Below are 16,374 nucleotides of genomic sequence, written 5' to 3' on the forward strand. Positions count from 1 at the left end.
GAGCAGGACTAGAGAAGGGCAACAAAGCTGGGGAAGGGTCTGGAGAATAGAGCTGGGGAAGAGCAGCTGAGAGAGCTGGGTGGATTCAGCCTGGAGAAAAGGAGGCTGAGGGGAGGCCTCATTGCTCTCTACAGCTCCCTGAAAGGAGGTTGCAGCGAGGTTTATCACAGTCTCACAGTATCACCAAGGCTGGAAGGGGCCTCGAGGATCATCGAGTCCAACCTGGCACCACAGACCTCATGGCTAGACCATGGCACCAAGTGCCACATCCAATCCCCTCTGGAACACCTCCAGGGATGGGGACTCCACCACCTCCCTGGGCAGCACATTCCAAAGGGCAATCTCTCTCTCTGGGAAGAACTTCTTCCTCACCTCCAGCCTAAACCTCCCCTGGCACAGCTTGAGACTGTGCCCTCTTGTTCTGCTGCTGGGGGCCTGGAAGAAGCAACCAACCCCTTCCTGACTACAACCTCCCTGCAGGGAGTTGCAGAGAGCAAGAAGGTCTCCCCTGAGCCTCCTCTTCTCCAGGCTAAGCAACCCCAGCTCCCTCAGCCTCTCCTCACAGGGCTGTGCCCCAGACCCCTCCCCAGCTTTGTTGCCCTTCTCTGGACACCTTCCAGCAGCTCAACCTCTTTCCTAACCTGAGGAGCTCAGAACTGGACACAGGACTCCAGGTGTGGCCTCAGCAGTGCTGAGCACAGGGCACAAGGACTTCCCTGCTCCTGCTGGCCACACTCTTCCTGCTGCAGGCCAGGATGCCCTTGGCCTTCTTGGCCCCCTGGGCACACTGCTGACTCGTGTTCAGCTGCTGTCCACCAGCACCCCCAGGTCCCTCTGTGCCTGGCTCTCTCAGCCACTCTGCCCCCAGCCTGTAGCACTGCCTGGGGTTGCTGTGGCCAAAGTGTACAACCTGGCACTTGGATGTGTTCAAGCTCATGAACAGAAACACTTCACCACACGCTTCCAGGCTGTCCAAGGCATTGGGAAAGCAACCTGTCTTTGGAGCAGATGGGTATGGGCCATTTTCTAAGACTTTTATGTGGGAGTGGAGTGGGGAAGGAGGGAATCAGTGAATTTTAGTCACTCCTGCCATCTCTTGCTGTGTAAATATTTTGACCTGATCAGTAATGTCAAGGGAAGCATGCAGAGCCACAGGAAATAGCTCACATAAATGAACTTTTTAAGCACTGCCTTGCATCCCACTGATGAGATCCTGGAAAGCTGTGAACATCAGGAAGGCTAAAATCTACCCATCAACACATCCAGCTTCACACACATACACACACACATATATACACACACCTTAAACTCAATCTTAGTGCTCTCTGCAGGACCCTGAGCATGACCAGGCCAACAAAATCCAACATTAAATAGATTTGGTTTGGTGTTCTGTAGGATAATAATTTCTTTTAGAGAATCACAGAATGGGAGGGGTTGGCAGGGACCTCCAGAGAGCATCCAGCCCAAGCCCCCTGCCAGAGCAGCATCACCCAGGGCAGCCTGCACAGCAATGCATCCAGGTGGGGTTGGAAAGTGTCCACAGAAAGAGACTCCACAACCTCTCTGGGCAGCCTGCTCCAGGGCTCTGTCACCCTCACCACAAAGAATTGTTGCCTCATGTTGAGGTGGAACCTCCTGGGTCCTAGCTTGTGCCTGCTGGCCCTTGTCATGTCATTGGGCACCACCAAAAAGAGCCTGGACCCTCCACTTGACACCCACCCCTCAGATATTTATAGACATTGGTAGGATTCCCTCTCAGCCTTCTCTTCTCCAGACTAAACAGCCCCAGGGCTCCTAGGCTCTCTTCACAGCAGAGATGTTCCAGTCCCCCAGTCATCCTCACAGCCTCTGTTGGACTCTCTCCAGCAGATCCCTGTCTCTCTTGAACTGGGGAGCACAAAACTAGACACAGTATTCCAGGTGTGGTCTGAGCAGGAGAAGAACCTTCCTCAACCTGCTGACCACACTCTTCCCAATGCACCCCAGGATGCCATTGGCCCTCCTGGCCACAAGGACACATTGCTGTCCCATGCAGAACTTGCTGTCCAGCAGGACTCCAAGATCTTTCTCCAGAGAGCTGCTTTCCATCAGGATGACCCCAAGTCTGTCCTGCTGCCTAGAGCTGTTCCTCCCCAGGTGCAGCACTCTGAACTTCATGAGGTTCCCCTGCCCTCAGCTCTCAGCCTGTCCAAATCTTGTTGCCTGGCAGCCTAGCCTGATGCAGTGCCAGCCACTCCTGCCACCAGCAAACTTGCTGAGGGTCCACTCTATCTCCTCAGCCAGGTCATTGAAGAAGCTACCAAAGAATCATGGAGAATCATGAAGAATTCCCCATGAGGGTGGGGAGACACTGGAAGAGGTTATCCAGGGAGGTGGTGAAAGCCTCCTGCCTGGAGGTGTTTGCAGCCAGGCTGGAGGTGGCTGTGAGCAACCTGCTGCAGTGTGAGGTGTCCCTGGCCATGGCAGGGGGCTTGGAGCTGGCTGAGCCTTGAGGCCCCTTCCAGCCCTGACAATTCTATGATTCTAAGACGACTAGATCCAGTACTGATCCCTGGGGAACACCACTGGCCACAGGCCTCCAATCAGACACCACCACATTTCCATAGCAATTTGTTTCCCACACAGCTCCAGGGAGTTTTTTAAATCAAGGAATCAAACTTCCAAATTAGACAGAGGGGCAGAGCCCAAGGGCAGGAGATTGAACACATCCAAGTGCCAGGTTCTGCACATTGGCCACAGCAACCCCAGGCAGGGCTACAGGCTGGGGTCAGAGTGGCTGAGAGCAGCCAGGCAGAAAGGGACCTGGGGGTAGTGGTTGATAGTAGGCTGAACATGAGCCTGCAGTGTGCCCAGGGGGCCAAGAAGGCCAAGGGCATCCTGGCCTGCAGCAGGAAGAGTGTGGCCAGCAGGAGCAGGGAGGTCATTCTGCCCCTGTACACTGCACTGGTTAGGCCACACCTATAGTCCTGTGTCCAGTTCTGGGCTCCTCAGGTTAGGAAAGAGGTTGAGCTGCTGGAAGGTGTCCAGAGAAGGGCAACAAAGCTGGGGAGGGGTCTGGAGCACAGCCCTGGGAGGAGAGGCTGAGGGAGCTGGGGTTGCTTAGCCTGGAGAAGAGGAGGTTCAGGGGAGACCTTCTTGCTCTCTGCAACTCCCTGAAGGGAGGTTGTAGCCAGGTGAGGGTTGGTCTCTTCTCCCAGGCACCCAGCAGCAGAACAAGAGGACATAGTCTCAAGCTGTGCCAGGGGAGGTTCAGACTGGATGTTAGGAAGAAATTCTACACAGAGAGAGTGATTGCCCATTGGAATGTGCTGCCTGGGGAGGTGGTGGAGTCACCATCACTGGAGGTGTTCAGGAGGAGACTTGATGGGGTGCTTGGTGCCATGGTTCAGCTGATTAGGTGGTGTTGGATGACAGGTTGGACTCGGTGATCTTGAAGGTCTCTTCCAACCTGGTTTGTTCCATTCCATTCCATTCTATTCTAGATTTGGAGGTTTGGTTTGTTGGTTGGTTGGTGGGGTGTATTTTTTGCCATAAGGTTTCTAGAACAAAGTATCCACTGCAGAAAGAAGAAGAGCAGAGAGGGAATGGGGTTGAATTCTGCCCCCCAAGTGACCATGCCTGCTAGAGAAGAGTTAATGATCTCTATCTCGCCTGATGGCTCCCTGAGGAGCAATTTGCCAATACAGCTCCATTACATCAGACATCATAAAAATGTCTGTGTTGACCAGTAAAAGCCAGGTCTGGTTCTCTTCAAACTCCATCACTCTGGTGGTATGTGAATCATTCTTCCTTTCCACCCCCCCAGTACCAGCAGAGCTACTTCTTTAGTAACTATTTATATTCAATGTCAGGAAAGAAACTTTCATGAAGAAAAGAAAGGAAACAAAAAAATACCCAAACAGCATAATGATGATTTGGAAGATAATAAATTCCCCTTGCTAGCTGCTAAACAGACCCAAAGCATCTGGCACTGGCCACTGTACATCTCTTTGTTTCTTGAAGAGTGGAGCAATACAGCAGGTCAGAGAACCCTTAATTTGATGGGGGGGGGGGGGGCAGAGGGGAGGGGGGAAACCCACCCCAAAACTCTCTGCACTTACATTGCAAACAAAACCCCACAAGCCTGTTCACCATTAAAGGCTGATTAACTAAAAATGACTGGGTTTCAGCTAGCAGCAGCTGGAACCACACTGACAGCAAATTACATTACAGAATAACCAGCAAGAAAAACAGCAAGGCCCTGGGGAAGCAGAAACAAAAGCTATATGCTAGCAAACACCAAACATGACAGCAGAAAACAGAAAGCCCCCATTTGTCTTCCTCCCTTTCCTGCTGCATCAGCCTTTGCCACATTTCAGCAGCAATCTGGCCTGGGTGCAGAGTGCAGCTTGGATTGCTGCTCTCACCCACACAGCTGCACACTTCTTTCCCTTTGGCTTTGATTCAGCCTAGTTGTTTCAGCTGATCACTTGCCGGTGGGGATCAGCGAGCCCAGTACCCCTGATCCAGGCTGAGGTGTTCCCCATCCAGGCTGGATGGATAGGAAATGGGGTGGAGAATGGGTGGAGAAGGACTTGGAGGGGCTGAGGGGTGCAAAGCTGGACAAGAGCCAGCACTGAGCACTGCCAGCCCAGCCCCAGCCTGTCCTGGGCTGATCCCTAACAGTGTGGGCAGCAGGGGCAGGGAGGGGATTCTGCCCCTCTGCTGTGCTCTGCTGAGACCTCCCCTGCAGTGCTGGGGCAGCTCTGGAGGCCTCAGCACAGACAGGGACCTGCTGGAGCAGGGCTAGAGGAGGCCACAGAGGGCTGGAAGCCCTCTGCTGTGAGGCCAGGCTGAGAGAGTTGGGGTTGTGCAGCATAGAGAGGAGAAGGCTCCAGGGAAACCTTAGAGCAGCCTGCCAGGGTCTGAAGGGGGCTACAGGAGAGCTGGGGAGGGACTTCTGACTAAGGCATAGAGTGACAGGACGAGTGGAGATGGCTTCAAACTGGAAGAAGCTGGATTTAGATGAGACATGAGGAAGAAATTCTTTACAGTGTGGGCAGTGAAGCACTGGAACAGGTTGCCCAGAGAAGCTGTGGAGGCTGCAAGACTGGAATTGTTGAAAGCCAGGCTGGATGGAGACTTGAGACAGCAGCACTCTGCACTGGGTTAGGAACTGAGGCTGAGCCCAGAGAGTGGTGGTGAATGGTGCCACAGCCAGCTGGCAGCCAGGCACCAGTGGTGTGCCCCAGGGATCAGTGCTGGGCCCCAGCCTGTTCAATATCTTTATTGATGATCTGGAGGAGGGGATTGAGTCCAGCATCAGTAAGTTTGCAGAGGACACCAAGCTGGGGGCAGGAGTTGATCTGTTAGAGGGTTGGAGAGCTCTGCAGAGGGACCTTGCCAGGCTGGGCAGATGGGCAGAGTCCAACAGGATGGCACTGAACAAGTCCAAGTGCCAGGTGCTGCACATTGGCCACAGCAACCCCAGGCAGTGCTACAGACTGGGGTCAGAGTGGCTGAGAGCAGCCAGGCAGAGAGGGACCTGGGGGTAGTGGTGAATAACAGCTGAAGATGAGCCAGCAGTGTGCCCAGGGGGCCAAGAAGGCCAAGGGCATCCTGGCCTGCAGCAGGAAGAGTGTGGCCAGCAGGGGCAGGGAAGTCATTGTGCCCTGTGCTCAGCACTGCTGAGGCCACACCTGGAGTCCTGTGTCCAGTTCTGGGCTCCTCAGGTTAGGAAAGAGGTTGAGCTGCTGGAAGGTGTCCAGAGAAGGGCAACAAAGCTGGGGAGGGGTCTGGAGCACAGCCCTGGGAGGAGAGGCTGAGGGAGCTGGGGTTGCTTAGCCTGGAGAAGAGGAGGCTCAGGGGAGACCTTCTTGCTCTCTGCAACTCCCTGAAGAGAGGTTGTAGTCTCCCAGGCCCCCAGCAGCAGAACAAGAGGACACAGTCTCAAGCTGTGCCAGGGGAGGTTTAGGCTGGAGGTGAGGAGAAAGTTCCTCCCAGAGAGAGAGAGATTGCCCTTTGGAATGTGCTGCCCAGGGAGGTGGTGGAGTCCCCATCCCTGGAGGTGTTGAAAAAGGGCTTGGATGTGGCACTTGGAGCCATGGTTTAGTTGTCAGGAGGTGTTGGGTGACAGGTTGGACTTGATGATCTCTGAGGTCTTTTCCAACCTTATTGATTTTATGATTGAGCAACCTGGTCTGTTAGGAGACCTTGCCCATGGCAGGGGGTGGAACTAGATGATCCTTGTGGTCCCTTCCAACCCTGACTGACACTATGATGCTAACCAATGTGTCCCATTCCACATCTGCTGTGTCTCAGGGCTGTTCCTTACCCCAGTTTTGTCGCAGAGACGCAAAGTATGAAACGATCCCACAGCAAACAGCTCTCCATCTGCAGCCCAGGCAATTGATGTTATAGGATATTCATGGGGCTGGGAGCTGTAGAGGAGACGTCCAAAACTGTCCCAAACCTTCAAAAGAAATGAAAGATAGATCTGTGTGAACATGGCTTGAGTCTGCCTTTCCTTATCACAGTATCACCAAGGTTGGAAGAGACCTCGAGGATCATCAAGTCCAACCTGTCTCCACAGACCTCATGGCTAGACCATGGCACAAAGTGCCACATACAATTCCCTCTTGAACACTTCCAGGGATGGGGACTCCACCACCTCCCTGGGCAGCACATTCCAATGGCCAATGACTCTCTCTGTGAAGAATTTTTTCCTCACCTCCAGCCTAAACGTCCCCTGGCACAGCTTGAGACTGTGTCCTCTTGTTCTGCTGCTAGGTGCCTGGGAGAAGAGACCAACCCCCACCTGGCTACAACCACCTTTCATGTAGTTGTAGAGGGCAATGAGGTCACCCCTGAGCCTCCTCTTCTCCAGGCTAAACAATCCCAGCTCCCTCAGCCTCTCCTCCTTATCCTACAGCTGATGATCACAGCAATAAACTCTCTTCATTATTTCGGTGTCTTTTGTGTCACAGGAAAGTCACAGAATCACAGAATGTCAGGGGTTGGAATGGACCTCCAGAGAGCATCCAGTCCAAACCCCCTGCCACAGCAGCATCACCTACAGCAGGCCACACAGGAACACATCCAGGTGGGGCTGGAAGCTCTCCACACCAGGAGACTCCACAACCTCTCTGGGCAGCCTGCTCCAGGCCTCCAGCAGCCTCACACCAAACAACTTTCTCCTCCTCTTCACATGGAGCCTCCTGGGTGCTACTTTGTGCCCACTGCCCCTTGTCCTGTCCCTGGGCACCACTGAGCAGAGCCTGGCCCCAGCCTCTTGCCCCCCACAGCTCCTTTGTCTCTTGCTGAGCATTGCTCAGCTGCCCTCTGGGGCTGCTCTTCTGCAGGCTCTCAGCCCCAGGGCTCTCAGCCTTAGCTCCTGACAGAGCTGCTCCAGGCCCCTCAGCAGCTTTGCAGCATCCCCTGGGCTCTCCCCAGCAGTTCCCTGTCTCTCTGGAACTGGGGAGCCCAGACCTGGACAAAATACTGCAGCTGTGGCCTCACTGGGGCAGAGTAGAGAAGGAGAACCTCCCTCAACCTGCTGGCCTCATCCTCTAAGATTAGAATCATAGAATCAATAAGGTTGAAAATGACCTCAGAGATCATCAAGTCCAACCTGTCACCCAACACCTCATTACTCATGGCTCCAAGTGCCACATCCAATCCCTTTTTGGACACCTCCAGGGATGGGGACTCCACCACCTCCCTGGGCAGCACATTCCAGTGGCCAATTCCTCTTTCTGGGAAGAACTTTCTCCTCACCTCCTGACCCTTTAGACACTGCTAAGCATTGAGCAGATTCTCAGTCACAGATTGGAGTCATTTGATTGCAACACTTGGATAATATTCTTTTTTTAATGTCTCAATTAAGGACATTTTTATCACAGCCACTTAGGAGAAGGACAGAACCAAGAGCTGATAGAAGTAAAAGCAAGTTCCTGCTTCAGGGAAGAACCATGGGCTTTCTATTTTGGATATTGGATAGCCTCAACACAAACAAAAAATTCCCAAGGGGTTATCTAAGGCTCCTGTAGCAGACCAGAGCAGCTTTATCTCCTCTAATGTGCCAGGCAAGTATTATTCAAAGGAGAAAAGAGCAGAATGTGGAATGTCTCCTCTAGTGATTTAGTTTCCAACTAAGAAGTCAACTAATGCTCACCTTGTATTTACAGTCCTCCCCTGCAGAAAGGATAAGGTCATTAACTGAGTTCCAGTCAGTTTTCAGAATGAATCCATCATGGGCTCTCCACTGAAATGGGAAAGAAAGGTAAGGTAAATGTAGATGCAGCAAGGCTGACAGCTGCTGCTTTTCACAGCCAGCATGAAATCAGGCAATGGTTTGGGCTGGAAGGGACCTTAAAGATCATCTAGTTCCAAATCCCCTGCCATAGAATCATAGAATCAATAAGGTTGGAAGAGGCCTCAGATATCATCACGTTCAGCCTGTCATCCAACACCTCCTGACTACTAAACCATGGCTCCAAGTGCCACATCCAGTCCCCTCTTGAATGCCTCCAGGGATGGGGACTCCACCACCTCCCTGGACAGCACATTCCAATGGCTAACAACTCTCTCTGGGAAGAATTTTCTCCTCACCTCCAGCCTAAACCTCCCCTGGCACAACTTGAGACTGTGTCCTCTTGTTCTGCTGCTGGGTGCCTGGGAGAAGAGACCAACCCCCACCTGCCTACAACCTCCTTTCAGGGAGTTGCAGAGAGCAAGAAGGTCTCCCCTGAGCCTCCTTTTCTCCAGGCTAAGCAACCCCAGCTCCCTCAGCCTCTCCTCACAGGGCTGTGCTCCAGACCCCTCCCCAGCTTTGTTGCCCTTCTCTGGACACCTTCCAGCAGCTCAACCTCTTTCCTAACCTGAGGAGCTCAGAACTGGACACAGGACTCAAGGTGTGGCCTCACCAGTGGACCAGACTGCTCAAGGCATCTCTCACAAAGCCATCAGAAAATGCAGTTATTAACCATGAGAAGCAAAAAGTAGATAATAATAACCAGCTTACTGTAAAAAAGGAGCCAGAAGAACAATGTCCCTTATTTAGCTTCTTCCCTCAGAAAACACTAAGAGATGGCAAGCACATCTCATGAGGAGATCACAAAATGCAGTTCTCAGGCATCAGAAATGAGGGATCACAGCATGGTCTGGGTTGGAAGGGACCTTGAAGATCATCCACTTCCACCCCCTGCCGTGGGCAAGGACACTTCTCACTAGATCAGGTTGGCTCAAGGCTTCAGGCTCAAGGCTTTCAACAATTCCAGTCTTGCAGCCTCCACAGCTTCTCTGGTGCTTCACTACCCACACTGTAAAGAATTTCTTCCTCATGTCTCATCTAAATCCAGCTTCTTCCAGTTTGAAGCCATCTCCACTCGTCCTGTCACTCCATGCCTTAGTCAGAAGTCCCTCCCCAGCTCTCCTGTAGCCCCCTTCACACCCTGGCAGGCTGCTCTAAGGTCTCCCTGGAGCCTTCTCTTCTCCACAACCCCAACTCTCTCAGCCTGGCCTCACAGCAGAGGCTTCCAGCCCTCCCAGCATTACTGTGGCCTCCTCTAGCTCTGCTCCAGCAGGTCCCTGTCTGTGCTGAGGACTCCAGAGCTGCCCCAGCACTGCAGGGGAGGTCTCAGCAGAGCACAGCAGAGGGGCAGAATCCCCTCCCTGCCCCTGCTGCCCACACTGTTAGGGATCAGCCCCAGCCCAGGACAGGCTGGGGCTGGGCTGGCAGTGCTCAGTGCTGGCTCTTGTCCAGCTTTACACCCCTCAGCCCCTCCAAGTCCTTCTCCTCAAGGCTGCTCTCCACCCATTCTCCACCCCATTTCCTATTATCCATCACTTACTACCCCTGCAGCACAGATCTGAGTTTCCAACAGTACCAATGCAGAGACATTTTCTCTTCTGGAGCAAAATGCAGCCTGAAGAAGGCAGAATGCAAACATGAACACCCTGCACTAAAAGCATCTCCTGAATGATTGCACCTCCATCTTTCAGCCTTTTTGCAGCAGAAGGGAAAGCTTCCTGTGTCTTTTTGCTTTTTCTTTGTGTGGGTAAATGCTTAATTCACTTGCCTCAAGAACATCCAGAATAAAACTGGGTTTTTTTTTTCAGGTTAAAGAAATGAGCAACCACAGAAAAGCAAGAAAAAAGGGAGAAGGCAGAAATGAGTGGGAGATGAATTGCATGGAAAATTCCAGCACAAACATCTTCTCTTTGACAGAAGTGCAGATAGGGCAGAAAAGGTTTCCTCCTGGAAGCATGAGACAACCATAAATGATACCTGCAAACCTCTGGCATTTGGCTGAAGAGGTTTAATAATCAGCTGCTTCCCTGAAGTGTAGAGAACTTTTTCAGAATCAGGTCCCCAGGCTACTGAGTACACTGGAGTTCCTGTGGGCAGGAAGAGAGAGAACATGGTTTAGTTTATAGGTGGGGTTGGATGATAGGTTGGACATGATGATCTTGAAGGTCTCTTCCAACCTGGTCTGGTCTATTCTATTCTATTCTCTTCTATTTCTTAGGGCTTCTCTGAGCAAACCATGCAGAAACTGCACTGTAAGGTCAACAAGGGCAGGTGTAAGGTCTGCACCTGGGGAGAAGCAAGCCCCTGCACCAGGATGGGTGAGGGGAGATGAAAGCAGCTCTGTGGAGAAGGACCTGGGAGTGCTGGGGGACAAGTTCATCCTGAGCCAGCAGTGTGCCCTCATGGCCAAGGCCAATGGTGTCCTGGGGTGCATTGAGAAGAGTGTGGCCAGCAGGCTGAGGAAGGTTCTCCTTCCACCTTGCTCTGACCCGAGGGAGGTCACATCTGGAGTACCCTGTCCAGTCCTGGGCTCAGCAGTTCAAGAGAGACAGGGAACTACTGGAGAGAGTCCAACAAAGCCTATGAGGGTGCTGAGGGCCTAGAGTACCTGTGTGAGGCAGAAAAGTGGAGAGCCCTGGGGCTGTTGAGTCTCAGTCTGAGACCTTCTCAGTATCTAAAGTGGGGGTCAAGAGGCTGGAGCCAGACTTTTGTCACTGGTGCCCAGTCACCACTGGCAATGGGCACAAACTAGACCCCAGAAAGTTCCATCTGCACAGGAGGGAAAACTTGGTTGGACCTGATGATCTTAAAGGCCTTTTGCAATCAAAAAGAGCCTATGATTCTACAAGTGGACACAAGTGTGGGCAGAAAAACACCTTTGTATTGCACAATCACAGAATCACTGAATGCCAGGTTGGAAGGGCCCCCCCAAGGATCATCTGGGCCAGCCTTAATCAATCTTGCACCTAAATGATTACTGCAGATAAATTATTCCTGCACCTGAAGGATTCTTTTTTTTTAAGAGGTTTAGACTCCTACAATGAAGCCTCTAACAAGAGACCTGCTTTGCTGCACCTATTAAAAAACCCCAAATCCCCTCCACAAGTATCTTAAAACCCACATGAGAACAAATAAAAGTAGAAAGAGCAGCCCACAGACTTCAGAGATATTTTTTTGCCCCCCCCAATTCACTGCTCTGTGGCAGACTGAGAACTGCAGGCTACCCCTCCACTAAAGCTGCCTGTTCCCTTTTAAACCCATGTTCTAGTGCAGTTTCCAAACTGCTTTCCTTGAAAACAGAAGAAAGTTAAAAATTGCATGGAAGGAGCATCCAGGAAAAAAAAAGGAAAATCAGACTTGCCAACTCTCCAAATATTTTCCATAGCACTTGACAGGATTAAGTCTCCCCTGAAGAAGAAGAATCAAAGTCTTAATGCTACTTGATGCCTTGCAAATGAAGTTCAGAAGGCTCAGCAAAGAGAGTGGCCAAACAATCAGCTCTGCAACGATGGGCAGCAAAGTTTCAGCATGGCCTCAGCTCTGCAGAGTGCAGGGAGGGAGGGAGGCTCTGCAGTTAAGTCCCTGTCAGGCTCTTTCCTTTGCTCTTTGTAAAGCTTGCTGCCTTATCTGCAGAGAAGGGAAGGAGAAGGCTTGGTTCAGGCCCCTGGCTTTCTCAGACAGGCTTCATATTGTCAGCAGTAGCAATGAGGACTCTGAGGGCACGAGGTTTAAATCACAGAATCAACCAGGTGGGAAAAGACCTCAGAGATCATCAAGTCCAACCTATGACCTAACACCTCCTGACAACTAAACCATGGCTCCAAGTGCCACATCCAAGCCCTTTTTCAACACCTCCAGGGATGGGGATTCCACCACCTCCCTGGGCAGCCTGCTCCAATGCTCCACCACTCTTTCCAGCCCCTTCCAACCCAGACCACTTTTTGATTCAATGAAGTCAAGTGAGGATTCAGAAGAGAAGAGTTGGGGTGGTGGGACACAGCCTCAGGCATGCTGCCTGCAAGGTGCCTACTCCCAACCCACTCAGGAACATTGCACACCCCCCAGGGAAGGAGATAAGAAGGACAGAGCTGGTTTGGACCACTTGAAAGCAAAGCCATCCTCAATGAGCCCCAGGGAGGCTCAGCCCTGCCAAGGGCATCCCCTAGGAGAGTCAGAGAATCACAAAACCACAGAATCAACCAGGTTAGAAAAGCCCTCAGAGATCACCAAGCCCAAACTATTCCCTAATACCTAACACCTCCTGACAACTAAACCATGGCTCTGAGTGCCACATCCAAGCCTTTGAATTGCCTGAGTGATGTAACGCACTTTGGGTACTCCAAGATTGTAGAACCCCAGACTGGTTTGGCTTGGAAGGGACCTTAAAAGATCATCCAGTTCCAACCCCCCCTGCCATAGGCAGGGACACCTCCCACTAGACCAGGTTGCTCAAGGCCTCATCCAGCCTGGCTTTCAACACAACCTCCCTGGGCAACCTGTTGCAGCATCACTTGCTGTCAAGAATTTCTTCCCAAACTCCTGTCTCAATCTCCCCTCCTCAAGCTTCAACCCATTCCCCCTCATCCTAGCATTACAAGCCATTGACAGAAGTCCCTTCCTAGCCTTCTTGAAGCCCATGTGGATGTCAGAGGTACAATACAGGACATAAAGGAAATCTGCCTCCTTCTGGAACTGATTTGGAGGTGAGCTAGAACAGCCCAATGCACCTCAAAATATCCCATCCACATTAACACAACTTGAACTGTGCCCCAGAAGACCTGTGTGACAAAGAACAAACCTTGGGAAGAGCAATTGTTACAATCTGAATGTTGGTGTTTGAAGAGGGAAATGGAAAGAAAGTCTCCTAAATTCTCAGAGATATGCACTTAGGAGAAGAGGAAATGGCCTCAAGTTGCCTCAGGGGAGGTTTAGGGTTGGACATGAGAAGAAACTTGTCAGCTGAAAGGGTTCTCAGACACTGGCACAGGCTGCCTGGTTGAATCTCCACCCCTGGAGGTGGTTCAAAGAGGCAGAGACGTGGTGCTGAGGGCCATGGGTTAGCACCAGCTTTGGCAGGGTTAGAGAATGGTTGGACTGGATGAACTTAAAGGGCTTCCCCAACTGAAAGGCTTCTGTGATTCACAGGGACTCATGCTTTAGGGACTTCCCTTAGGCACCTATTTCACTTAGTAACCAAGATTCAGGAATATTATTAGGAATTAGCAGGAATAACTGGAACAGGCTGCCCAGGGAGGCTGTGGCTGTCCCCTCCCTGGAGGGGGTGAAGGCCAGGCTGGATGATGTCTTAAGCAACCTGGGCTGGTGGGAGGTGTCCCTGCCCATGGCAGGAGGTTGGAAGTGGATGAGCTCTAAAGTCCCTTCCAACCCCAAATCAGCCTAGAATTCTAGGACAATCAGATTGATCAAATTAATTACCACTGAGCAAATAAACAATTTTTTAATAGATATTTAACTTATGGTGATAAAACAAAACACAACCAACACGACTTATGAAATGCTCTTTCAGGGTGACATTTTCAAGGACATATTTCCCCCACTCCAAGAAGGACATTGAGAGGCTGGAGCAGGTCTAGAGAAGGGCAACAAACCTGGGGAAGGGTCTGGAGAACAGGGCTGGGGAGGAGCAGCTGAGGGAGCTGGGGGGTGTTTGGTGTGGAGAAGAGGCTGAGGGGAGACCTCAGTGCTCTCTGCAGCTCCCTGAGAGGAGGTTGAAGTGCAGTGGGGGTTGGTCTCCTCTCCCTACTATCAGGTGACAGAACAAGAGGAGGTGGCCTGCAACTGTGCCAGGGAGGGTTAGGCTGGAGATTAGGAACAATTTCTTTGCTGCTAGAGTGGTCAGGGATTGGCACAGGCTGCCCAGGGAGGTGGGGGAGTCCCCATGCCTGGAAGTTTTAAGAAACCTGTGGCCATGGCACTTGGGGACAGGGTTTAGTGGTGGTGCTGGGCTGATAGTTGGACTGGATGATCTTGGAGGGCTTTTCCAACCCAAGCACTTCTGTACCACACACATTTAGCTCCATTTCAAAAAACTGACTCAGGAATAGCTTTTTGTGGTTGTGTCTGAATGAGATTTAGCCATTTGAGTGACTGAAGTGCTACCTCAACTGTCCCCAACTCATCTCATACCTTACCACTTAAGCTGCTGAATTTCCTCCCTGAATAAACCCCCTGATTTAATTGCAGCCCCATCAGCTCCACACTCAATTTGCTTTAGAGCTTCCAGAGAGCCAAACTCTAACCTGGGACCCAGCATCACTGCTCCTGAATCTTTTAGTACCTTCCACATTTGCTTTGGGGAAGGAAATTTATTTTGCATTACTTGCAAATGGGAGAATTATGTAAATTATTTTCTTCCACTCATCAGCCATTAGAGGAGACAACTCCCAGAAACATGCAACATACATTAAAGTAAATCTGGCACTCAGTGGGGTTTTTTTTCCTCCCCTCCTGGCAGCAATTCCTGTTGAAAATGACATAAATTCTGTCACCAGCTGCAGAGACATTCTAAATAAACCCATTTTTCTGCCCTGCTCTAATGCTGATTTAACAATCAGAAAGGGTTTTATATTTAAACCAAATGTTGAACTTTTCATTATTTTATTATTTTTATTTTTTTTTTTATGATGGCTGACTACTTAACCACAATTTCCAGGGCTTAACAGCAGGAGCTAAGTTAACTCATTTCCTTCTGCACTTAACGAGAACTTGGTTGGGAAAAGGCTGCCAACACATTGCACTGCTGTGGAAAAGGAGAATTCAGCAGCAAGCACCAGCTGCAGGGAACTGCACTGGTGATCAAGGCTGGCAGGGCAGAAAAGGGTCTCTGAAAAAAAGGAGGTGGAAAGGTAGAGTGAGAGAAGATCTGAAGCACAGCTCTAAGAAGCAAGGGTGGGCTTTTCACGGCTCAGTGCTCCAGCAGGAGATGTTAACCCCACGGTCACAGCCTCACAGTATCACTAAGGTTGGAAGAGACCTCAAAGATCATCGAGTCCAGCCTGTCACCCAGCACCTCCTGACAACTAAACCATGGCACCAAGTGCCACATCCAATCCCCTCTTGAACACCTCCAGGGATGGGGACTCCACCACCTCCCTGGGCAGCACATTCCAATGGCTAATGACTCTGTGAAGAACTTTCTCCTCACCTCGAGTCTAAACCTCCCCTGGCACAGCTTGAGACTGTGTCCTCTTGTTCTGGTGATGGTTGCTAGAGAGAAGAGACCAGCCCCTTCCTGGCTACAACCACCTTTCAGGTAGTTGTAGAGAGCAATGAGGTCACCCCTGAGCCTCCTCTTCTCCAGGCTAAGCAATCCCAGCTCCCTCAGCCTCTCCTCACAGGGCTGTGCTCAAGGCCTCACGATGAATCATTCCTCTGGCCAATGCACGCAGCAGAGAAGGAGCCAGACTAGGGTTGAGTGTGGGAGTGATGGAGAAGTCACTCTGCCACTTCCAGCCACAGCAGATGCTTTGGTAGCTCACAGCAGTGAGTCTGGGTGAGACTTTTTACATTCACAGGAGCAGAAACATGACTTCAGGCAATTTTTATGTCTCTCTGTGGCAGGAGCTGCACTTCAGATGTAGATTCATAGGATACCAGGTTGGAAGGGACCTCAGGGGTCATGCAGTTCAACCTATCAGGGTAAGAGTACAGTTTAAATGAACTGGCCCAGCACCCTGTCAAGCTGGGCCTTGAAACTGTGTAATGGAGGGGAATCCAACACCTCCCTTGGGAGACTGTAGTTATCTTTTAAAACAGAAGTTCCACCTCATAATAAACATCACAGAACCATAGAATGGCTTAGCTTGGATGGAACCTCAGAGATCATCTATTCCAAACCCCCTGCCATGGGCAGGGACACCTCTCAACTAGACAGGCTGCTTAGCCTGGATCAGACCAGCCTCAGGAGGGATCTTCTCAATGCTCAGCAAGAGCTAAAGGGTCTGTGGGTGGCAAGAGGATGGGGAAAGCTTCTTGCCAGTGGTGCCCACAGACAGGATAGATGGGGATGGGAATGGTGAAGGACATGTGGCAAGAGTACCTCCTGGTAAGTACTTTTCAGTACT

At 51.2% G+C, this 16,374-nt stretch overlaps 1 protein-coding gene across 1 annotated transcript in view; it reads right to left on the reverse strand.

Annotated features, from left to right (window-relative positions):
* Positions 1–16,374, reverse strand: part of IFT80 (intraflagellar transport 80) — a 70,340-nt gene that overhangs the window by 35,767 nt on the left and 18,199 nt on the right. The window contains exons 6-8 of the mRNA XM_054175559.1: positions 10,268–10,377; positions 8,153–8,242; positions 6,314–6,451 (exon numbers count right to left, since the gene is read on the reverse strand). Coding sequence (XP_054031534.1) covers positions 6,314–6,451; positions 8,153–8,242; positions 10,268–10,377 — 338 coding nt within the window. The remainder of the gene's footprint in view (positions 1–6,313; positions 6,452–8,152; positions 8,243–10,267; positions 10,378–16,374) is intronic.

This window comes from Dryobates pubescens, chromosome 32 (assembly GCF_014839835.1).
Source record: "Dryobates pubescens isolate bDryPub1 chromosome 32, bDryPub1.pri, whole genome shotgun sequence".
NCBI lineage: Eukaryota > Metazoa > Chordata > Aves > Piciformes > Picidae > Dryobates > Dryobates pubescens.